Source organism: Diorhabda sublineata, chromosome 4 (assembly GCF_026230105.1).
Source record: "Diorhabda sublineata isolate icDioSubl1.1 chromosome 4, icDioSubl1.1, whole genome shotgun sequence".
Lineage (NCBI taxonomy): Eukaryota > Metazoa > Arthropoda > Insecta > Coleoptera > Chrysomelidae > Diorhabda > Diorhabda sublineata.
This window is the reverse complement of record NC_079477.1, coordinates 27826231-27853357: the sequence shown is the minus strand read 5'-3', so window position 1 is coordinate 27853357 and position 27127 is coordinate 27826231. Positions and strand designations below refer to the sequence as shown.

Here is a 27127-nt window from a genome sequence, read left to right as displayed (position 1 = left end):
CTATTCAAAAAGTTCATACGAACAAAATGAGATAGCGCCATTAATTGCTGGGGGCAAAGACACAATTGAAAAGAAAAAAATAAGTAAAAATTCTGAGTATTGGGAAAATTAAACAAATAAGCTAGCATATGAAAATAATAATTTGAATCAAATTCTACTAAATGAATCGGTGTGAATTTTTTTCAAAGCTAACTGACGTTGAAATGGATTTGATATCAATGAAAACTTTTTAGAAGTAACACTAATACTGTTTTGACCAATAGCCATATAATGAATTGCAATTACTCCTAGCAACATTCATTTTCATGCTAGAACATAAACCATATAGAAGGAGTGAGATAAAAATGTTTGTGAGACTCCTAGGAAGAGGAAGATAGACTTGAAAGAATCATGAGAACACATTTTTTACTTGTAACTAACTGAAGACTCTCTCTAAGCAAGTGGTATTCTGTCTTAATTGAAGTATAGAAGGTGTCTCGGTATCCAATTTTCACGTTATTTATATAAAAAGAAAGCCTTGATATTCAAAGTATAACCTATTTTTCGAACCCAATATTCAACAAATGATTTGAAACCTAAGTAAAATAATTCTTTGTGTTTGAATGCAGAAAGTTTTCCCATGCAAGAATTTCTTTATAGATCTGAATGACGATACAAGGTCCGGACTAAATGTGGTATGAGCTCAATACCACCAACAACTTATTAATTTTTTGAAGGTATTCCAAAAGGAGAAGATCTGAGATCTTTGACACTTTTTTATGAACTTTGATAAATAATTTAGATTGATTCTTTTCGTTTAATTTGCATTCGATATCCAGATAGTTTATCGAGTCGTAGGAACAAATTTTTCAAATTTATAGTAACTGATATTTTGATAGACAGATTTTTCGAAATTTCATTTGTATTTTTGGTGGATGCGTAACGTGCGGTCTCGCCCAAATTTCAAATATTTAAAATAAGGGTGAGTCCGCTCTAATCATACTTAAAACCATACTTGACAATTAAAAATACAATATACATAATATGATAACTGCCCAAACATTCACCATAAGAAGGTAGCGAATCCATTGAGGATCCTGACCTTTAATCTGAGACTGGTTCATATCATGATTTCCTTCTATAATTAATGTTTCTCGACAGAGCTGGTTATTGACGTAAGAAGAAAAATATGAAAATAACATGAAAGATTGTATGAAATATTAATATAAAACTATCACAATAGATAAAGTATATCTTGTAGTACCTTTAAGAAACTTTTGACATTTTGAATATTCCTTTAATACACTCATACTTTCCAAATTAGTTCAAACTTGGTAATCACATTTTATTTTTATTCTTTAAGTCCTCCTTTGCTTTGTCCACAACTTGTTTCCATTCCTCTTCCAGTTCTTTTTGTAAACGTGTCTCTATCATTCTTGTCTGTGCCTTTCTATGAATTCTACTATGTCTTTTCCATTTTTTCTCCTAAAAACTTCAACATTCTCTCAATTTTTCTTGTTTCTCATTCAACTAGACCGTAAGTTCATAAGCAAAATCGTTAATTCCAGAATAACACTTATTTGTATTTTGTAAATTATTTTTATAACTAATTATGATCTCAAATTGCATTTATAAATATTTTTTGCTTCGTTTGCATCCCATTAACCACTGAAGTTAATTAAAATGGTTGTTTTATTATAGGTTGTATTGAATTGAAGTAAGTGGTGCAGTGAAGCGTTGACAGTAGAGAACTTTTTTGATTCTCTCTTGCTCTGTCTAAAACTGGGTTCCTCAGTATCTCTTAACCAATTCGTTTCGTAATTGTATCCCTATCATCCTTGTCTGCGCGTTTTTATGAATTTTATTGTATCTGTTCAATTATTTTATCAGTAAACGTCATTATTTTCTTTTCGCCTCTCTTGTTGTAAAGAGACCACGAATTTTGTTTTCTCATTTATCTTCAATTTATAAGTACATACATTAAAATCAGAATAACAATTTTTTTGTAATGTTATAAATTATTTTTATAATCAATTATAGTCTCAAATTGCATTTATATATGTCTTCTTTAGCTTCGCTTGCATTTCACTTAACCACTTAAATGTCTCAAAGTGAAATCCTTCTGGTTGTTTTATTGCAGGTTGTATTGAATTGAAGTAAGTGGTGCAGTGAAGCGTTGGCAACAGAAGCGCAACTACCGCGATCTGTCGTTCATAATATGCATCACTAGTTAAATTCGATTTGACTTTCTTGAATTTAATACTTTAACTAGATTGAATTTATTAGCATACAAACCGACGTCTCTTACGTCACAGGGATAATACGGTTAGAAGGAAGTAGGTAACTTGATAATAACTTCCAGATTGTAAACCCCTCTAAAGTTGTATTCATTACGGCAGTAAAGGTGAAACCGTAACGCTATGTTGTGCTACTTGTACTTTCTTATAATGTACTTATCAGGAATATGTAAACAAAAAGCTATGGTATCTCGGATAATCTTCAGATTATATAACCTTATCTTCTAATAATTTATCTATCCATTTAAGTTTAGATGGAACACCACCCTGCATATAATTTTTTTTTAAATATAGTTGATTCTGAAATATTTTTTTAGGTTGATTCGATATCTGATTTCCGTTTTTCACTATCACGTCTTGATTTTTTAGAATTCAATAATCTATTCTCACTTGACTATGATAAGGTGAATATGATTTTTCACACTTTCAATACGAATTTTGTTTTCAATATTAGTTAACATGAGATGTATATTTTAAAATAAATATTTGACAAAGGATGAATTTTTAATAAATTTTTGGAAAAATCAACAAGGTATTTTAGATAAAATAGTAACGTAAAAGTATATCATTTAGTTCTCAAACTTCAGTTTTTTCTTATTTCCTGCACATCTCTTGGAAATCCCTCTTAAGATTCTACCAGTTGTCAGCCATATTATTTTTCTTCCATATACTTTTGTACCGTTTTTCCATTTCATAAAACTTGGTGGAACTGTTCACCTTGCTTTTCACTGTAATCCCCTAGATTCTCAAGGGAGGGAATGTAGGAAGTTCACTTCCACGCTCATGTTGCATCCAAGATTTTTATAATTGTCTAACATTGTTTCAACTAGGTTTTTATACTCTTCCATGCTTTTATAGTTTTGAAATAATCATCAAGGTACTTTGGATAAGATAGTAATGTAAAAATATTTTATTTATTTAGTTTTTTTATTTCCTGCATATCTCTCGGCACTTCCTTTTAAGATTCTAGCAGTTGTCAGCCATATTATTTTCATTCTATTAACTTTGTTACCCTTGTTCCTTTCATAAGTCTTGACGGAACCTGCATTTAGTTCTCGAACTTCAGTTGTTTCTTATTTCCTATTCTTAATCTAATTTTTATTTCCAATGTTTGTTACGAGCTCTAGTGTCTCATTCACACGAGAATCGTGGTCGCCAAACACAAGCAATTTGTGCCCCACATATTTAATGTTCCTACATATTCATATGTTTCCTTCAAGTTAACCAAAATGGCAACTGGAATAAAGGCGTATTTATGGCCATTATGTAGGAGAACTTATTTCAAACTTCTTTAAGAGTAATCAATAAAAAGTCTCCACTCGTTTTATAAGTGATTCCAAATCATCTTTTTTATTTTTTCATTAGATCAGGAATATTACAACATTGAATTTTTTTCTTCAAAGTAAGGTAGTAAATCTCTATACCGATACCATGAAAAGAATGAACCTGGGTCTAAAATTTTCTTGAGTTTTGAGCCTAGAAGTTCAGATTCTTCTTTCGATAGGTTTAAATTTCCAACCAACTTTGTAAACATTTGTGGTTTATTGCGTTTTCCTGTAAAATCCATTCTTTGATCGATTGGCCCCACTCTCAGATCAAAATGTCAGGTGCAGATGGAATCGGTAGATCTGGAATATATGGTACAGGTTATTGCCGAAGGAATACTGTAGTAAACAACGTTCTCTTCATTTTTAGAACTGTATCTAGTCTTGACCATACAAAAATTTCAATTACTTGATTTTGGTGCTCTTATCATATCATAGTAATTCCAAAGGGCATTTACTTCTTTTTTCCTGCTTTTCAAAGACGTAATCCTTCTACACAGATGCGACACACTTTATGGGGAGCCCATGATTTGTCTTGATGATCAAGTATTATGATGAAACAGGAAAATACCAACTCATTGATGTCACGTCTTTGTTTCGCTCCTGTAAAATTACCACAAATATAACAAAACACATCAGGACTATTCAAACACTTCCCTTTCGAATCGAAAATATTTTCGCAGTTATCAGAATAAGAACAAGAAATTAACTGAGGTGACCATCAGTGGATGAATTGATTCGCTACCGAATACTATATCTGTTTGTATTTGTTTTCGGCAACTTGCAGAAAAAGATGACTGCAGTCGATGTATGATTGAAAGGATTTGCCGCTCGACGGACGAGAGAAACATTTAACAGGCCGACGTTGTAAATGTAAATCCTTCACACGGGAATCGTGAATGTGCACTTCACGCGTTGTACACGCATAATCACCGCGACGTATTTTGGGGTGTCTGACTTTTTGGTGACAGGGACTGAATCCTCACGATAGGAATTACGATTTGTGAGTTACCAGGTGTGGTAGAAAAAACGAATTGCATTTTTTAAACCACCGCAAAAATCTGCTGAAAGAAAATCTATTCTCATTTCATCATAGATTTTGATGCAAGGTGGTGTAATTATTATAACGAAATAGTCTGGAAATTCTTTAATTCTTGTAATCTTATATACTTCAAGTTGTGTAAAATGTTGTAAGATGAATGAGCTCAAACTCTTATGTCGAACTAATTTAGGAGTATGGATATGAAGGATAGAGAAATTGTATAATTTATGCATTTTTGAATTAATTTCAATGTGAAATTTGCTATAAAATAAATGTGTGATATTACTAGAAAGTTCTATCAAATTATGTGTGTGACAAGTGCACGCGACATTTTGAACCCACAGATTAATTTCGTTGCAGCTTGATCATAATTTTCATGATTCCTACAGAAACATAACTGCAGTTCATGCTAAATGCAGATATGGCCCCTACAAGGCACTGAGTAGGTTAAGTTGACCTAAATTATTTGTGGTTCACTTAGGGGGCTGATGACCAATTGTGGTACACTTTATTTTCTACAATTTTAAAACTTAATTGACCCTCCAACCAACCCCCTTTCTTTTCTCTTTCGTAGACTATGTTGAAGCATTTCCAAGCCATATGGGATTTTTCACTTTTTCTATGTCTAATTCTGCTGTATCTTCGGAGCAACCTACTTTGTCGTTTACAAGCAATTGAGGCCTTTTTCCTTGAAGTCTATGTACTGTACTTCAACACCCCAAATAATTTTCCTTATATTATACCCATTTGCTCCTATAGGATAGTTATTTGTCATCAGTCTTCTACCTCCAAAGCTCGATTTCTCTCAACCGTAGTGCCTTTTAAGAACAACTCTACAGGTTGAAGGTTACTTCTAATATTACTTGTGGAGTACTTCTCTTAGTCTACTATGATTCCTAAGTATCTAGGTTTCCTTGATATACTAGTTCTTGTCTATTCAATTTTGGTACCGTCGACTCAGATATCGTATATTCTTTTGTGAACGGCATTAATTTGGTCTATTTACTCTCAATCTATCATATTCCACCAACAAGTGATCTTTCCTGATCTATTTTGTTGAATCTTCTCTTTCCTAGTGTTTGTACAATTTTATAGATCACTATTAAGTATATCAAGGTTTATAACACTCATCCCTGTGGTTTTTTTGGAGTGTTTTTGATGGCGGGTTGAATTAAGTAAAATAATTAACCAGCAACATTGGCAAACATTTCTGTTACGCTATAAGGGTATGGAATACGCAGTTTTTGCTTATTTATCAACAAACCGTTTTTTGAGATTCAGCTTCATGAAATGTAAAATGCCCGTTCATCCAAAAACATTTCCAAATCTAGAACCAGTAGTTTTGGGCAAAGAATTCCAGCAACATCAAGACTATTTTTCTCATCAATTACGTATAGAAAGTGAAATACAGTGAAAAATCATATTTTTTCTCAATTTACTTTAGTAAAAAGCTTTGAGAAAAAACCCATATTTTATGTGTAGGCCAAAGAAATTTTGTTATCGAAAAGATCATAAATTTTGTCTCATGAACACCTTGTTTGTTTGGGCTATTAAAAGATATGAGTAATTTCAACTCCAGTTAAAACGATTGACACTGAACCTCTTTTGTAAGTTCCCTAAAGTGTAGAATAATGAGCCGCAATATTTTGGTGAGGCCGAGGGATGAAAGAGTTCCACCAAAAACGGACAGAATTCTCATTATTCATGAAAAATTGTGATTTATGCTGTCTTTGTGTTCGGACATGTTAATTACATGATAAATTCCGTATTTAGGAACATAATTACTAACATTTTTTCCGGAAATGAGTTTAGTTAGGGGCATGACCTCTCAATTGGAAAAATATCTATTCAAGAACTTTGTTGTTTATGATTTTTTGTGATATAATTCTGATTAGTTTATTTTCAAATCTCACTACTAGTTTATTTATTTAATGATTATGAAATATTTGAAGCCATTAATCGATACTACTGTAAAATATCAAATTATAAAAAGTCAATTTCAATTATAATATCATTATCCTCAAATTATTTATATTCATATATAATATTCTCTAGATTTTATTCACTACTGTCTACTGGCTTTTTAAGCTGTTTTTCTTTACACTCTTCGGATAATATGCAACTGATCTGACTATACGACTATCTTTTGATAAAATTTAAATTCGAAAATTCACTTCTGGAAGCTACCGCGCATTTGCCAAAATGTAAACATTTTATAATAATAGACATGGGAGGCTATAAGCCCTAGATAAGTATTCAACTTCGTAATAGCATCATGGCATTTTCAAATAATAAGATCTGTCTTTTCATGAGAAGTTTCTGAAGCTATTTAAATATTGCATTAACAACGAAGTTCAAATGACATTTGTTTCACTTAATCTGGTGCACGTATATTCTGATATCTCTTATTGTTACTTGATTGACTATATTCATTTTTTCATATTAATTGGGTCTTCACTTAATTTGAGAATGTGAAAATTATTATTGAATTGACATAACCTCAATAAAATAATGGAGTGTTCATTTCTGGCCAAACAGAAATACAAAATGTACTATCCACGGTTCCCTGTTTATAAACGAGAATAAAATAAATTGATATACTTCGCTAAACCACAAAACTGAAGAATATCTAGTCGAAAAATGTACACAAAGGACCAAAACATAATTCAAATGAAACGGAATGAAGTTTATGATGAGCTTTTATAGATAAATGGTGAGCAATTTTTTAAACGTCAACTCCACATAATTACATCGATAGATATGTAAGTACATTCAAAAGATTCATTTGAGTGTGAAACCGATAACAAAGTTTTTCGATTTGTCAAGATTTTTGCAAATATAAATTTGATAGTGACTTATTATTCTGAATCAGTTGAGGATGAAGATATGGAATTTATTAGAATTTCTCTGAATTTTTACTGGCATGACAAATCGAATGTTCGATTATTCTACCGCACAAAATTCATTTTTCGTCGAAAATGTATTGAATTATAATTTCTTCACTATCATATACAAGAATCTGTAGTCAAGGAACTTTGAATTTTACCAAGGATTAATCTAAAGTAGATATGAAAATTGATAAGATGATATTTCTGATCACGAGGATCGTTTATAAAATTATTAAGTTGGACTGAAGTGAAAGTTTTTAGCTCCGTCTCGCCAGCATCGCAATGTCGGGAAATTGCATTTAGAAGATACCAAGGACAGAAGTTGGAATGGATTTGGTAAGATAAAAGTGTTGTAAGCCGTCATGGAGTAAAAAAATAGAAATAGAAGAAAGAAGGGACAGAATTAAAGAAATTGTTAAACGGCTCATCGGAGAAAGTGATAGATTTCGCTAGTGAATCGTTTCACTAGAAGGTCTGATGATGGATACAGTTGATCATGAAAAGTCGAAACATCAAAGTTGAAAAAACATAATAACTTCCTAATGAGAATAGTTATGTCACAAAAGTGGTTTTTTTCAAAGAAAAACAATTGATGGAGCTTAGTAATTCACTGGACTGGTAAGACAGCTGTTCAGCTTACATAAACAGTTAATGTTGAATTTAAACTTTTTGTTTTAAGACGTTGTAAAACGGAAATTGAATATATAGAATTCAAGAAAGAAGATTTTGAATCAATTTGGCATTAGGGTTTTTAAAAAACCGACTGATTGTTTAATTTTAAAACAATAATGAGTCGAAGGGAATAATTTTCTACGAAATAAGGATGTTTTGTATAATCGTAAGGTTGTCAGATCAGATACAACAATATTTGACATTATAGTAAGGAGAGTTTTATGTTAAAAAAATGAGAAAACTAATTATTTAGAAGAGTATCTGACCTGAGTAATTTTCTCTTATCAATTTTTGTCGATTTTTCTCATAATAGATCCTAAGAATGCCATTATAAAACGTCTCGATAAATAAAAGACATGCCAAATGCTTCCTTTTCCCGCTTTTTATCGGCCGAATCCAAAATGCAATAGGAAAAAACTTCAGTTCCGGGAATAATGCGATGATATGAAAGTGAAAAACGTTTCAGAAAGTGTTCTTTTATGTTATTTGAATGGGAAATTTGAAGTTACCTTTATTGAGAGACATGTTAACAATGTTAAAATATGTATGATAACTATAAAAGAAAATGTCGACTTGCGGAAGTATGGTAAAAATAGGTTTGAGTAGACAATAAAAACCATTTATCTATTGACAAAAGTATTTACATAGATTAGGAAAGTTTTCACACTTTCGCTGCTTCTTCTAGAAGTTCCATGAATCTATTTTAAAATATTGTAAAATACGGGGGTCGTTTATTTTTCAACCTCCAATAGGCTATAAATAAAAGACAAGTTAATATAAAACAATAATTGTATTACCAAAAGATTGGTATACTTGCGGTTAGTTTTCTACATAATCACTGAAGAGATTGAGACATTTGTTATATGTGTAGACAAGCTTTTCTATTTCCGTTTTAAAAAAAGTTGCCGCCAATGTAGCCTAACCGTTCAGTAACAAGAGATTAATCAGGTCATCTGAAACGACAGATTTGCGTCCTTGGCCCCTTTCATCATGCACATCAATACGGCCATCTTTAAACTTTCGACAACATTCACAACACAATCACTCATGAACTTTTCCCCATACACACTTTCACATTCTCCGATGAATTTCTGCAGCACTATTGCCTTCAACCTGTAGAAAACGAATCACACTTGGTGGGAGCATTAATAATGGCGAACATGTTTACGTAGCTGTAGCACAACGCCGACTGACGCCTGAATGTCAACAATGGCGGAGTGTGTATTGCGGGCTTTGCAGTCGACTACAGTGCTTGCCCGCTTTCTTCTGCCTGTGTAGCGTTTCCACGGAGAGATCGGAGGTTGATAAAAGAAATGGCCCTCCTACAAGATATACATCTCTTATTTATAGTAGTTCATATGTACTACAGTATCCTTCAATTTAGTTTGTTCTTATTAAACAATTCATCTTTTTTTCATCACATTACTATTCTATTATAGATACCTTTATGTAATTCAGTGTCAAAGTCAGATATTTAAGCTAACCTTTTCAGACCTATTCAAAAATTACCAAATGACTCTCTTTCTTCTTTTATTCTTATGTAAGATGAAAATCCTACATATATTTGGCATATATTTAGTACACAGAAGTCTTCCAGTTAATCCAGAACTGCTTGACCTCTATCTTTTTTGTTTGGTGTATATTTTTCCTGTCAAATTAAGGAGTATAACAACTTTGATCTTGTTGACCTGCCATCCTTATCACTCGACGTCAAATTCATATATTTCCAAATTTTGTTGAATTTTGGTTGGGTTTCAATACCATTGTTGGATGTGCGTTATTTAATTTTATCCCTTTGACGTTTGTTTTTGACATTCATTATATCTGGTTATTTATTGCATAAGACTTTTTTTATTCAATTTAATGGCAACATGTTGTGTGATAAAAAAATGTTATTATATTTTTATAGGTTTATTAATCATTATCTAATCATAATACTTCATTAAACCTAAAATTAGAATTCCCTCCTGTTTGCCACATATCAATAATGATAATAATAATGGAAAACGAAAACCCAACCTCTTTCCTTTTTTTCCCACATTATGTCTCAACAAAGGCAAACACTGGACACAGAGAAACAAAAGATTAATATACAGTCTTATAGCTTCATTTTTATCTTAGATTTGATCAAATTAATTCAAAGAAAGTATATTTTTGGAGCAAGTAGACAGAATTGTGGAATAAGTGCTTTTTAAAATAATTATATTTGATCTACATGCTAATGCAATTTCCAATTTATATGCAACACCAACAGGTATGAAAACAACCAGGAGATTGTTGATTAATTTATTGCTTTTGACGGGGTAGAGGCTGCTGAATCACAAGGTGTTAATATAGAGCAATATTTTAAAAAATACCTTATATATTACTGTGGTGTTTTTCTTATTTATGTATACTTTTCCTATCGAATTTATAAACACTGTCTTTCTCACTTAATTTATTTAAACATCAACACTGATTAGACAATGATTAATTATAGACTAATACTTAACCAACATGTATGATTCATTTGAATTCATCGGTTACTTTTTTATTTCAATCCATTCATTATGACTATTTATTAGAAACAAACTAAATCCGTAAAACATGCTCGATCAAAAATTTTGTTTTTCCTTGATCTTTTGTTACAAATCCAATTTCTGAACCCAACCATAATATTTGAGATTTGACAACCAACTAATATGTCGATCCATCCTCTATGTCAATCGATTTATTTGTTGATCTTTTGTGATTGTGACACTTTACTGCTAACATGCGAGTATTTTTGCAACAAGATGAAACTGCAAATGGGTTTGCGAAGCAGTTGTTAGATATTGGAAATATTGAAGTCGCAGTGGACACCTCGACCGGATTCATCACATTATTCACACATTTCTGTCACATCGCAGACTCAAAAAAGGAGCTTATGTGAACGTTCAGAATTTTCTTCCCGTGCAGTTGGTTTCCTCCAAATCACTCGACACCGTCATGTCACGTAGTCAACTATCCCATGGAGTTTTCAAATTCACTGGAATTGCCTGTATTACCACCTCACAATTTGAAGTTAAAAGTAGGATCAGATGTCATCATGCTGCTCAACATTAATCAACTTCGACTGTGCAGTGGAACAAGACTGGCTGTGAAAAAGGTGATGAATAACGTCATTGAGGCAATAATCATAAAGACGTCTGGCCTTTGCGATGACCATAAATAAATCGCAAGGGCAATCGTTGGAAGTTTGAGGAATTAAGTTGGAGTTTCCTTGTTTCGAGCATGGGCAATCATACGTCGCGTGTTCGCGAGTATGTAAAAATACAGTTAATTAGAAAGCTTTAAATTGATTAACAGATTGTATCATAATTGTATGTGTTAGTGAATAGTTAAGTGTTAGTGGATAAATTAGTGAATAACGAGTGTATCTAGCGTGAGTGTATAAATTAATTGGGTAAGAGACAACATAGTATATATTCATCCCATTATTTAATGCAGTTTAAATGAATAAGAACACAAAATATGAAATAATTATTCAAATATTTATACAACTACTGATAGAATAAATATTTCTTCCAATTTTTGTTCAGAGAATTTCCGATAAAAATCTGTTCCATTTATATTTGAACATTTTAAATTCTCTACTTTTTTTTTACAAAAATGAAGATTATAAAGAAACAAATTCGAAGCATCCATTTACATATCTATTTTGATTCGATTCGCTCTTGCTGAATTGTAAGTATTTTCTCGGCAAAGAAAACACTTTTCTTTTATATAGCAATTTAAAAGCGCGGATAGACATTCAAATTTCGATCCTCACTATTGCAACCTTTAAAAATCAATTTAGTGGAAAATTAGTAAAAATTTCTGTCGCCTTTTCGCTCTTGTTCTCCTACCAGGCCAACACTTGCAATTTCACACTGAAATGAACACACAACTTTTAACACACTTTTGTCACAAGTTAAAGAACACAAACGGCATCAATTGATAGTAAGCATTAAGAAAGAATACGTTTGGATGTCTCTTAAAGTTTAAAACAAGTTATCACTCATTTTTTTTTTCAAGTTAACAACAAGTTGAAACTCTAGTTTTTGGGGTCTCCATCTTGAACAAAGAGGTACAAACAGTAATCGCGCTGTATCTCGTAAACTAGCAGCCCTGCCGAAAATTTTATAAACAACTATTTGTAGAAAATTGAATTCTCTACAATGTTAATCCTATCACTTCCATCGTAAAAGGGAAACCAAAAAAGTAATACACAAAGATATCTGAAAATTAGGAATAAATTTTCTTTGCACACTATATTTTTGTCATTTTACAATAAAATAACATCATGTAATATTTAGAGGGTTTCTTAGTAGTTTCCACTACAAATTTGCCTAATTACATCAATTTATGTAGGTTCAATTACCTTTAGTTTAGTTTTAGCGCCGAACAGTCTGATTGGTTTGACTGAAACTACTTGAAATTAAACGAAACAAAAACGAAAAAAATAACATTTAGGTCTGCAAAATGAGATACCAGAAGGTGGAATTGTTGGGAATTACTTTAGATCCCGGTTCAAGACAATTGCGCTCCTCTGTTGGAAGTAATAGTCTTATGCGCACGATTTACTTTAATCGATGATCCACAGTCATCTGGCTTATGGTATCCCTCTATGAGGTAACTCTAACAGAGGTTTTTACTTTTCAGAAGACTGCTTCACAATGCAAGAAGTCGATTACAGTGCCACGAACTCTTCATGGAATATGGGATCCTACCATTGTCATGTTACACCAGAAATTTGATTTGATTGGTTTCTTTATATACAGGGTGTGTCAAAAAATGTTGATCCCGTCTCCAGGATAGATAGAAAACTGAAAAACATTTGGGGTTTGCTCAGTGAAAAAATTTCTCACGCCATCCGTATTCAAGATGGAGGGTGCTGAAAAAAAATTATACACATTTTGTACGATTTTACCGCAACTACTAGCAACATTGTATTGGAATTTTTGGAGGATTATGTTAAGGAAGTTGATACATCCAATGAATTTGTTTTTATGTCTGTGTCTCTTAGAGGATGGTTACACAGTTCGTACCAAGTAGTATTGAACAAAACTTTTTTAATATTAGATTTATCAAGCAAAATTCCAGGTGAACTTAAACATTATTTAATTTATCACAAATTATCATTACTTCATACCAGCATCGGTTATTACTTCATAATTTTCAAATCAAACTGTACACAGTATCGAGTTTCATCAAAAGTACCTTTTTTCTGTATTAGTAAATTAAATGATGTTTGATTTAATTTGAACTTTTGCTCAATAAATTTAATATTGAGAAAGTTATGTTCACAACTACTTGATACGAACTGTGTAACTAGCGCCCTCCATGAGAGTCAGATATAAAAATAAATTCTCTAGATGTATCAGCTCCCTCAATATATTCGTATCAAATTTCAATACATTGTTGCCAGTGGTTGCGGCAAAATCTAAACAAAATGTGTATTATTTTTTCTCTTCAATGCTCTTTATCTTAATTTCGGATGACGTTACGAAATTTTTTTACTAAACATACCCCAAATATTTTTCAGTTTTATATCTATACTAGAGAAGGAATCACTTTTTTTGGAAACACTCTGTATAAACATACTCTTATATTGAATGTTTTATTTGTTTCTAAATCAACGCGTATATAAATTTTCCTGATATTTTACCACTAAACTTTAATACCAACAGTGTTATCTCAAGATTGCTGTTATATCATTTTGACAACCAGCTCATGCTATTTATGAAATCTCATAAAGAACAAACTTTTGTTATTGTGCTCTTGATAATTGTGTGCAATTTATCCTGAAATTTCACCTCAATAATTCTTCAAGTCTAGAGTTTTTTACGTGATATGATATGAAATATACGAACGTTGTATAGAAATTTTTACTGTCTGGTTTTGTCTTGGAAACGGGGAATTTTATGACTATTACTAATATTAAGTACTCTACGAGGTTCCTTTAACAGAAAATTGACGATATTTTTAGTATCCACTATGTTTTTATCACGTCTTTCAAAATTCTAATTAGGATAAACTCCATAGTAATTATTGAGAAATTTTTTTTTCAAAATCTGTAATTAGCAAAAACGTTCCGAATTTTCTGGTTTCTGTTATTAGTAGTCTTACTGTGGTTTTTTCTGTTATTTCTCAAATGCTTTCGTCCAGCCGTTTACAAAAAAATACGGCAAATTGTTTCAGCAGTTTTGATTTCTTTCCTCAGGTAAGATTTTGAAAATAAACAAGTTTTTCAAAAATTAAGACTACAACATTCTATAGAATCACGTTTCTTGTTTTTCATGAATATTGAATTCTGAAATTCCAAATTTCTGTTTAGTTAAGTTGTTGTGTCATTATGGGGTACAAACAATTAGTGTCAAATAAACTGAACTCACAAATTTATAACTTTCCGCTATCATTCATATCAAATAAATTCTTTATTGACGCAACGTTTCAAAAAACTAATCTTCTAATACATACTATGGAAATGAGTTTAAAGAATGAAAACGGTGCAATTTGATTTTCGAATGTAAACTCTCAGACTACTAGTATACGTTACTGCTTAAGCTATTTAAAAATTTATTTGCACTTGCTGCAGTCTCCGCTCATCTGGCAGCTGCTTTTTGTCGAATAATATCGATTCAAAGTGGTATGCAAAAAGCGGAATGCGTTAATAATTTAGTTGGCAGCACTTTAAACTTAGAACTTCGTAAAATCTGAACGAAATTGTTTAGGTAATAAATCATATCTGAAAGGAAACTAGTTAGTAGGACTACGCTGTCTATTTGGAATATCGAGAAAAGTGATGAATTTTATGAAACCTTTTGGTATATTTCAAGTGATGTGTATTTCTATGAGGTAATTGGGTATTAACAACATTCTACATGATTTAACAATAGAGGGATTATATTTATGTTATTGACATTTGATAACTACTTTGAGAGAAATTGAATATTATACAAGTCAAATCGATCTTTGACACATCTCAAACTGTATTAAGACATAGACATTGAAATAAAAAATGCTAGGCTTCGGTTATACATGGAGCCTTGCATGGCTTAACCTCTTCTCACATACGGAGACAGAGTATATTATGATACGGAGAAAACTGTTCCACAGTGAACCAATAAACACGGTCAAATTTAATATTTGTACGTTTTCTTTTCTCTTACAGACAGTGCGACTTATCATTTTTACTGTGGGGAGCGCTACATTGTTTTCGCGCATTTCAAGTAAATTATTCGGTACATTTTACTAAAATTTTGGTACCAAGTGGCTATTTAGTTTTGTGAGTTTGTTTGTGGCAGTTAGTTAAGTGATTACGACAAGTATATATCGTCTATCGTTTTTGAACCGGTTAACTGGCTCACTGTGTACTATTTCATTTTTTAACCTCTTTGTATGACTATATTTTTTCTATTGTTTTAGCATGGCTTGTGAAAAGAAAGACCGTAATATCGGCAAACATTCCAAAGAATAAATAAGAGAGGCGCTTGATCTAAAATGTCATGGTTTGAGAAAAGCAGCAAAAAGAACGGGTCTTGCTCATCCCGCACTATTTTTTAAAGCAATATAAACTAGAAGAAGCTATATAAACACTGAAATATGGAGTAAATAGAATTTTCACGCGTGAAGAGGAAACATCTTTAATTTTTATTGTGTAACAGATAGATTGCAGGATAGCCTACGAAATGGCCAAGAATAATAATATTAAAATACCTATTTCTTCTTTGGAGAACACAATTACTGGATTTGAATGGCTGAGATCATTTCGACATCCACAACTTTTACTGAGTCACTAAAGAGTTGTTGTTCGGCAAGGGCAGGTTCATTTAACCGTGCTAATATGAACGCATTTTTTGACAACTTGCGTAACGTGTTGTAGAGGCATTCATATTTTACTAACGGGATTCGCCAATTCAATCTAGACGAGGCTTCCATTACAACTCTCTAAATCTTGTATTTTGATAATTCTTTTATTAGTTATACTGCCTTGGTCGGTTAACTGTGTTTTCAGAAGTTTTTATTTAAAAAATGCGGCAGATATGCGAATAATTGAAAGATTAACGAAGGTGGATTGCATGCTCTAATAACTGGACGCAGTTTGTGGATGAATGCCCAATAACTTAGATTGTCAGTGACTAAATGGTATCTATAACCTTTAATAATAAAGACTTGACGGTCTACATTTCCGTTTAGCTTTTCCAGATATTGATTAATTTTCACAAATAAGTAATCTCAGTCATCGCCTTCACCGATTATTTTTGACTTTTATTTGACTTATAAATTTTTTATAGGTGAACAGTTCTTTCAAAATTTAAATGAGCTAAGACTGGTTGTGGAGATGTGTAAGAAAAACAACAATTTATCGGATCAGAAGACGAAAATGCTGCTAAATATCGACGATGTTTATATGAGGTTTCGATCTTTCTCATATAATAATTAAAGCTATCTAATACTACAATCTCTATGACCAAAATGAGTTATTAGCTCAGTGACGAGTACTAGGGTCATTCTGTATAAACTAGAGGATGATGGAGGCCATACTGTATTTTTCAAAACACCGTCTTCACATAGTAAGTTCTGAGTGCAGTTGAACTCTGCTATCACAGAGTAAATAATGTTATATACAATTTATCCATAGAACAAGTGCGAAATATGATATATAATGATTTCCAAGTCATTTTAAGTGAACAACAAAGTCTTCACTTATCTAAATTTATTTTCTATCTTAAGGAATTCAGTTTTTATCTTTTCGATCTTATTTTTCGAGATCTCATTCATACACTCATTTTATTTCTACACAAATTTTCATTCACTATTATTTTTGGGGCTAATTTGAGTGTACTATAAAAAAATTGTATTGTTCCTTTTTGCTATTTCTTTTCCTTTTTGCTACTGCCCGAAACTACTTTCATCAACTTTCTTATGAAATTTATTTCAAAACTTTTTGAGAAATTTTGATTTTTACTAATTTTATTGCTCAAAATTTCATGAATATTGAATATGTTGACCATCTTGGCCTCTCTCTCGTTTTAAAAAATGTGATACAAATCTGACTGGTAAAGAAATATAATCAAAGCATTAATTATTATATTTCATTTTCGTTGCCATCTCGATTTACATAATCCTAAAAATTCTAATCAACAACATATTCAACCAAAAAAAATGTTATTTCCATCAACATGATTATCGCATCATAATGGTAATACGGTAGAACCCAAATTGTACAATTTGTTACCGGCTCATAAACGAGATTCAGAGAATCATGTTTTATTTAACCGTTCCCAACCTCAAAACGTGAATATATCCCAAATATAATGTGAGCTTTGTTTGCTATACGCCACGTAAAAGTATGTAAATATTGTGGTTCATGAGATACTTTATTATTAATTTTATTCCATGGATTTTCATCGTCAGGTTTATATCAATTATATTTTCAGGTTCAAAGAAAATGCTCTATGGAAAAACATGCATTGATATTATACCAACCTTGAACTATTTTCCATTAGTTAAGATATAAAAAAATGATGTGTTACTTACAATTATGAAATGTATAAAGTATCAATTCAACCATCATAGTTTGTTGATAGTAAGTAATCTCTTATTTCCCAAGTGGGAATAATCTAGGTGATCGTGACGAGAATCATCGTTATTTATGCTGTGTCAATTTTTTTGTATTGATATATTATTGTTTGGTGACCATAGTACTTTCAAAATTTGGTTTAAGTTTTTGTGGGACAAAAAAAGTTTTGTTGACCAGTGTATTTAGTTTTATAGCTGCAAGTAAGATTTATTTTGTATTTTTAAAGCTTTCTTTTTTATAATCATCTAAGATTTGAATGACTAATTGTTTCTGTCCTTAATTGAACAAATCGTTGTACTTATTTAATACTGTTTAATAAAAATGTCAAAACTTGCAAATTAGGGGGCAGTTGATTTCCGGTAATTTCATTATGTGTTTCCAATCAATTCAATATTTCTTCTCTTATCTTCCATTACAGAAAAAAAATAATACTCAATGAAAATAATACTGTTCATGTTCTTTAACCTCAAATACGCACAACGCATAACGGTGTGAATTAATCTATCACTTCTAATAAAAGATACAATCCAGTTTACAAATAAAAATAATAAATACTCAAAAACAATACTCTGGAACATATAACTGTTTTAATTATTATATTATTTAATTAATGATTTATTCAAAGTAACTGAGATTAATTTCGCGAAGTAATTTCTATAAAAGCTATAGACGTATTAATGCATGAGAATTGATGGTAAATAATGGGATTCCATCAACATTATTTTGGGCCTTCAAAGAAGACGTCCAGCGAAAAAAAAAATTGAAGCATGAGCTTGAATGACGAAGTATATTGAGTTTCTTGCAAAGCGTGAAGTTCAAGCTTATAACTTAAAATGATAACACTGAAACATTGGTAGCTATTTTCAAATTTGAAGAAAATAATTATTACAAATTTAACAAGATACTTTTAGAGAAAAAATTATCATACTCAAAGATCAACTTAGATCGTGTAGAGGCACGTATTTTTTCATCAAAAGAAATTTCTTAGAAGGTGTTGCAAAAAAATTTAATTCTTAATGACCACCCTATAGTTAACGGTACCATTTTGTTTTATGTGGAGAGTTATACTTCCTGTTGTCATTTTATAATGAAAACAACTACTTTAGGATAATATTTATTTTTAGGAACAATGTAACTCAAAAATCGCATTTGCTAATATTAATTATCACGGGTTCTATATCGTATGATCAACTTCTCTCCATTATAAGTTGGTTGGCACATAGCGTTCTGTTTACGGGAGAAAAATCGCAGTTTGTCACTCCAACAGGTTGAAATATTGAAAACAATATTGGAACAAGGAATTGTAAAATAACTAGGTACACTACAATGAAACGAGTATTTTTAGTATTAACCTGTAATTGTGTTTTCAAGCGGTCTTCTTTGACAATAGAAAATAAGTGATCACTCCTTTGCATTTATGAGACCAAAACGCTTTTCAAATCGTTGACAATATTCAAAAATCAAGATTTACCATTCAAAACATTAAAATAAACAAAACAAGGGGATCGGTAGCTCAAAAGCCAAGAACAGGAAGCTTGAACTGCATGGTTGTAATATCAAGTTAAGAACAAAATTGAAACAAATAAGAAATATGGAATAATACAACTAAAATAACTTCAACTTTCAACTTTTCAACTAAAAATATTTTCCAGTTGAAATTAACGTTCAGTAGTCCATGGCTTTCGATGATTGATACCTTGTGTCATAACAGGAAGTTTATATCTAGATATATAGATTTCACTTTTTTTAAAACTGTTAAATCGAAAAAAGAACAATATAAGCAGATGTCTACTTCGTAAAGATGAGTATTTTTTCACAGAAACTAAATTTCTCCACCAACAAGTATAAGAAGAACCTCTTGGTATTTGGCAATTCTTCATTGTTAATTCTTAATAGTGTTGGTACTTCATTCTGGATAAAACAACTGATTCTGTTTTTAGATTTTTCACTTCTTTGTAAAAATCTAAGGGTTTGTAACAAGAAATCTTTGTTGGGAAACTAAGTGATCCAATTTTTCTCCATTTTTTCTAGCAAGAACTACCAAACGTTGGGCAAGCTCTAATGAAGTTCATATATCAAATATGTAAACGAGGCACATTTGGGGTCGTTGCTTTATCGTCACGTGTGGTAATAAGTAATTTGTATAATAAACAAAGTAATGTATTGGACTGTAAATAGACAAAAACATTAAAAATTCACTATTGTTCGTAAGTGGAATCCAAACAATCCGTAAAACGTGATTATGCTATTTTTTTGTCCTGCATTTACATTCTAGAAGCGAAAGGATTTGTTATTCAATTCGATTCTAAATCATTCCATTTAAAGGACTACTTTTACTTCCATTTCATGTTGAAGTAGCAATAAATCATTCTCCCATCTTCCTCTCATCCTCCCATCATAAGCGTGTCTACTTTTTGTAAAATTTCTAAAATGGAAACTCATCTCAGCTATATCGAAATAAACATGAATTTTCTGTTGCGATCATTTATCTTAATATTTAACAATTAGTGTCGAGGGACTTCCATGACTCAAATGGAAGCTCATCCTAATACACTTTAAAATTATATGGAGTTCATGAACTATGATGTGCAACTGGAACACTCAAAGCATGAAATACCATATTAATGCAAGTGTTTACTGACATATGTTCAAAACACACACGCAACATTCACTTTCCATATTAGCATTTATTTAAAAATGACATATGATTCAGTTTAAGTTACGTGAAAAACACATTTTACAGCATTACCTCAAAATAGTTTTCGTTCTGTTCTAAGAACTCGTAGATTATTGAAAATACTGACTCTTAACTTTGTGTGGTTACAGCGCATATGAATTTGTTCAAAACACACACGAAACATTCACTTTCCATATTGGAATTTATATAAAAATATCATTAATTCAACACAAACTTTCAAAGTTCAGACATTTTCACCTTTGTAATGACTCATCACGATATTTATGGAATCGTGAGGCACATGGATTTGAAATTTCATAACAATATTTCTTTCGTCGAGTAGAGGTCAGCTAAGGATGTATTTTATAGAATTTCATTCACAGAGTGCTCTGGGGGCGTCATCAAATTAATAGAAAAATGACACTTTGTTCGTTAAGACTCTTTCACTTTTCCAAAAATTCAAAGCTCCTAGACTCTATTGAGTGAACGGATTGACATATTATAGAAAAACTACACTTGACTGATCATCATCATCATCGCACAACCGAAACCACAGAAGGTACAATGATGAAACTTGGACAGTAGATTCTGTTTAGTACGTACTGAATACACTGTTCACACCACCACTACACCAATACTCACAATTACACTTTCTGACGCGCGATTCAAAAGGTAAACTGTGTACCTTCAGTATCTGAAGACGATAACTTGGTTATCGAAACGCGCCTGAGACAGTGTAATTGTGAGTGTTGGTGTAAACAGTATATTTAGTAAGGACATCGCCAACGATCCCAACAATTCCAGCTTAACTGTTTAGTACGTAACCTCATAGTTGGAAATGATTTCTGAATTTTTTACGCCAAGTTGATTTAATGTAGATTGAAAATCTGTGTAAGTATGGTAAATAATAATACGGGAATAGAATATTATTCGCCTAAGAGAAAGTATGACGTACATTAATCTTGTTATACAGGGTGTCCCGCTTATCAACGGACTTAAAGCGTATAAAGGAGCCCAAAATATGACAACAGGGAGAAATTTACCTCTATACCAAGTTGCATCCTTGAGACATGTATTTAACAATGTTATGCACCCAATGATCATATTTTGGGATCCCATATAAGTTTCCTTTCTGTGTCGGTACTTAAGCGAGACATTCCTTATAGTGTCACGTCATTTTTGTCAACTTTATGTCTATTTATATTGACAGATCTATATAAATGTTTAAACTAAAATTACAAAATTCCTACCGATTTTTATTATAATTATATCCTATGTATAATTCGATTTCTATTTGGAATCTCTTTTTAACGTTGAGATACTTCACGATAATAACATCAATTATAACATCAAATAGATTCCTTTTCCATCAAGTTTCTAATTAAAATGTATAATAGGAAGTCAGCACTTACGAAATTCCCAATTCTCTGTGTTCCATCACCTTTCTTGCTCTTCGGATGATTTTTCAGGCAAGCAGATATGTAGGACGTGGCAGAAAGATTGTTATAAATTGACAAAAGAAACGTCAAGTAGTAAACGGATACTGATAGAGTTAATAAATCTTGAAGATGAATGGCAGCGAGGCTGGTCTTTCGTTACAAAAGTGAAAAATAAGGAGAAAAGTCCCTAGACACTAATTGTTGGGCATTAAGATGAATGATCATACTCGAGATTCATGTTGGTTTCGGCGATTGGTGAGATGGATATTCTACATCTTATATATTTTACGTTTAGTTCAATTTACGCAGTGAAAATCTGACGTTGATTGCATGAATTTCGAGAAATGATTCACTTTTGAGACATTTTTACGATGATGATGCCGATAAGTAATAGTTGAATACCCAATTTTTAAAATAGAAATTTTTTGTAAAACGGGTTGAAAAATTTTTATTTTATTACAAAATTCGCATCAATCGAATACTAGTTATTAGCGATTCAATTTCTTTAACAGAACAAGTTAAATGTTACTATTTTTGTTGAATTAAGCCTTTTTTATGTGATGCAATACTTTTATTTGAAAGGCCTCAGCCCAACGAATATAAAAGCTGAACTGGATCCTACTCTAGGGAGACTGCTCTTGCTTTATCAACAGTAAAATATTGGGTAGCAGAGTTTAAACGAGGCCGGACGATCTGTTAAGACCAGCATCGCAGTGGTTGAACAAATGTTGAAGAAGTACTGGATAATCGTTGACTGGAAGTGAGCAAGCTAGCAGACAAAGTAAGCATTTTGAAAAATGCGGTATATCGCATATTAACTGGAAATTTGGACATGAGAAAGCTTTACGCGAAATGGGTGCCGCGTTTGTTCACAAAGGAACAAAAACAGCGTCGGGAAGTTATTTCCATCGAGTGTGTGGCAATGTTTCATCATGAAAAAGGAGAAGTTATCAACGGCGAGTATTACTCGAACTTATTTCAGCTTTTAAGCGAAGAAATTAAGCAAAACGGCCATATTTGGCTGAGAAGAAATTGTTGTTTTATCAAGACAATGCACCAATTTGAACATCCGCTATTGCAATAGCCAAAATCAATGAATTAAAGTTTGAATTGTTACTTAATGCACTCTATTCGCCAAATTTAGTCCCCTCGCATTATTCTCTGTTCCCAGACTTAAGAAAATGGTTCAGTGATCAAATATTTCCCAACAATTAAGTGGTAATCTTATTAGTTGATGGTTATTTTGATGAACTTGACAATTTTTATTATAACGAGGGATACGAGCTTTTGGAACATCGCTAGGAAAATTGTATAAGGATAAAAGGAGATCACGATTAAAAATAAATATATTTTTATCCAAAAAATTCTTGTTTTTCTCTGTTGGGCTAAGTAATTCTTGGACCATCCTCGTAGAGACTATGGTTCAAATTTAATGCAAAAAATATGTCAAATTTTTTTAGAAATTCTCTGTAAATTATCTCTCTATTATAATTTGTCTTATTTTTGAGGAGAATTAATAGAAGTAGATAAGATCTAATTTAATTTTCGCTTTTTCTCATACATCATCCTTCTCGAACAAAACTTTCCTTATTGGACACAATCTATTGTTCGTTCCTGTTAACGTCAAAATCCAAATTCCTCGCGGACATGTCTCTTATCGTATCAACGTTAAAACCTTCAAGGCAAACACAAAGTAGTTATAAACTGAAATTGATCAATTTCGATAATCGGAGCTTAAGGTATACATTAAATTATTGATGAATTCAACGTAGTGATGTAAAGAGCCAAACTTCAATCGCGACCCAAGATTAACGATAGAATTCTACTGGGTATTAAACTCAACATAAACATAATATCTGATACTAGACAGTTATAAGGGATCTCTACTTTGTAAACATACCTCATGCGCGATACAAATACAGGAGCAAGGTCTAAATTGGTCCATATACCGAGATCCCCCAGGTCTTCCCAACCGGAATACTTCACCAGCACGCAAGTAGGGGAAGGAACGTCTGAAACAATAAAAATTCTAATTAGTCTCTAGAGGTCTCTAAAATATCAACATTTTTGTTACTTTTGTTTCTGTTGCTTTAATTCAACGCGGATTTTCACAAATTAGGGTCTAGATTGATGTTATATTTTTTATATTATTTTTACTTGGACTTGGTAATATTTTTAATACTTTTTTCTGCTGATTTTCCAGGAAATTGATAGTGTATTAATCGTTGAAGATAATCCTCATTATACTGTACTTTCCAACGGACAGTTATACAGCTACATTTCTATTTAATGGCTCAGTCCATCGTTAATATTGCAAATACCTAGTGAAGTAATATCAATCCTCATTCTACTCATCGCCATTAGAAAAATAATTGGCACAGTTATTCCTTCCCATTGTTGTAGGAAAAATTTTACAAGGGAACGTCTTTACAAGGGAACGTCATCAGCAATAACTGCAAACGAAAATTATACCAGTATTTGCAAAAATGTGTCCAAACGGCAACAATCCCAAATTACCAGGTTATAAGATCAGGTATTAACAAGAAGGTGGATTAGCCGAGAAAATAGAGCACAAAAAAGACAAAACCAAAGAATTTCCAAAGAGGGTCTTAGGAATCTTTATGAGTAAATATTATGAATAAAACATAAAAATTGCATTTGTACGGGGGCAAATGCATTTTAAAAAGGACATCTCGAGTGATTGGAAAATTATAACAAGAAAAATATTGCCGGAAAGGATTTCAATTTTATTACTCGGGAGGTTCTGAACACGATTATCATGACAGAAAAGGTCGAGGTACGTAAAGTTTCGTAAAACTTGACTGAATATATATATATATATATATATATATATATATATATATATATATATATATATATTTCCTGTAGTTTAGAGGTTGCTAAACTCGAATATCATGATGGCAATGACCTGCAAGGTACCGAGGTACCGATACCACTTGAATGAGATTTATAGAATACATAAAAAGATTCAAATAAATGATTTCAACTAACGCAAAGAAGAAGAAGAGTCTGCATATGAAGAAAATGAAAAGGAAGGCACCGAAAATGAAGAAACAGAGATATAATGCAGCAAAAACGGCAATAATTTTTTTTTACTATTTAATTGAATTTTATTTTTAATGAAACATGGAAATGGATTAGTTATTCAGCCTGCAGCCTCGTACACTCTTTCTGTTGTCATATTCGTGATCAGCGACCTCGAAAATTCCCAGTATGTATACATTAGGACAATTTCATTCATTCGACGGGGTTCTAGGGAAAGACGTATAATTCTTATTCACAATTTTTAGCTTGATCTTTTTAGCTTGATAAATCTTGATCTATCTTGCACGTGATGTTCATAGTTAAAGTCGGGAAAGGACAAGAAACTATCAATTTCTCTGGATAATCTATAAGATAGAGTAGTTTCAACTTGTGGATGTGATATCACTCCTATGAAAAATATGAGTAACTCTCTGCTACTACTTTCAAGCTATATAGAAAAGTTATAAGCAAAAGATTAGTCGATAAACTCTTTTCGTATGAAGAAAACCTTGAAGGTTTCTCTAATATTGTAATCTGCGATCAATAAACAATTTTATTTTATCCAAGATTGCTATGATTATCCTAAGTTGAAGTTCCTTGATGTGTTTCATAAAGTAACATCAACACCACTATGAAGGATATCGAAAAGCATGCAAATAGATATCTAACTAAAGGTTTCGCCTTCTTATGTCCTCCCTCTAGGTTGATTTTGCCTAGGAGCTGGATAACCTTGATGTTTACGTATTTTAACAGCCTTGGAAAATTTAGTGGTAACCTGCCTTACAGTTTCTTCAAACCCCGAAGGAGGTCAATATGACGAAAGTACAAAGGTAAATCAACCAAGTTCCTTAATATTTCAATTTGGTATTTTTGGGTATTGCTTTCACCGCCACATCCCCATAATTGAATCCAGTGGGTCCAAACCGATTTCAGATTTTGTTTAAATATAAATAATTTATTGTAAATTGCTAAAATGGATTTTTTTCCCAGTTATCAACAAATTTTCGTATATCTGATACCAAATTCTTCTCGTTTCTTTTGATACGAGCTTTCCAGAGTAACTTCGCATCTTACGTTAGTTCTGGACATTTAGCTTTGTATTAGTATGTGGTATTTATTCGTCGTCGTGCTCCGTTTATTTGTAAAATTAATATGTACCGATTTATTTTTGGTTAAGATTGTTCCCCAATACTTAATTTTTTTAATTGATACCTGTACGTTGTTACTGCTTCTTCGTGATTCTTGCCTACAGCCAGAATAACAAATGGCTGTAGTATCGTTTTCTAATTTATACACTACTATTAAAAATGTAAAGGACCTGCCGAAGCACACTAGCTTGTAGTTAATTTCTTCAAAGTCTGAGCAAGCATCTTCTTACTTTATTTCTGAGGTTCGTTTTCTAATTTAGGACTATAACAGTCTTTCATATTTCCAGTTTGTTTTAGAGCCTTTCACACCAAAATTTGTCAAATATCTGAACTACGTCTAAAAAGACAGAGGAAGATCCTTCCTTCTAGTGTGTTTTCTATGATATGGAAATATCCTGTGTAATTCTCCATAGTAGAATGTCTTTACATAAAACTAAACTGATATCTCTTCTTATTCTATCTCTTTTCTTAAGACTTAATTTTGTTTCTTCTACTATTCAGCTTCTTGAGAAGTAGCTTTCTAGTTCTCGTGCCATCTCTTGGGAGGTCAGCTTTGTGGTATTCTTGAGGTTGGTTTTTTAGCTAAAGGACCTGCCGAAGCACACTAGCTTGTAGTTGATTTCTTCAAAGTTTGAGCAAGCATCTTATTGTTTTATTCCTGAGATTCGTTATCACATTTAGGACTCTAACAGTATGTATATTTCCAGTTTGTTTTAGAGCCTTTCACACCAAAAATTGTCAAATATCTGAAGTACGTCGGAAAAGACAGATGAGTAGATCTTCTTTCCTTTTAGAGTGTTCCATATGATATGTACTTATATTTAGAAGAGTAGAAGCTAAACTGATGTCTCTTCTTTTTCTTTTCTTAACACTTAGTTTTGTTCCTTCTATTATTCACCCTCTTGAGAAGTAGATTGATCTTCCATCATTCTGTCGACGTGATCTTTCAAATCGTCGTCTCGATCTCGTGAATCGTACTAATCTTAAAATTTTCAGATGTTCTCTTATAAGATCTGCTCCCATGATGTT

At 31.9% G+C, this 27127-nt stretch overlaps 1 protein-coding gene across 1 annotated transcript in view; it reads right to left on the bottom strand.

The window, feature by feature from the left end:
- The window catches only part of LOC130442925 (voltage-dependent calcium channel gamma-5 subunit-like), a 289009-nt gene that overhangs the window by 145050 nt on the left and 116832 nt on the right, over window positions 1–27127 (bottom strand). The window contains exon 3 of the mRNA XM_056777334.1: window positions 23806–23917. Within this exon, the coding sequence (XP_056633312.1) occupies window positions 23806–23917 (112 nt within the window). The remainder of the gene's footprint in view (window positions 1–23805; window positions 23918–27127) is intronic.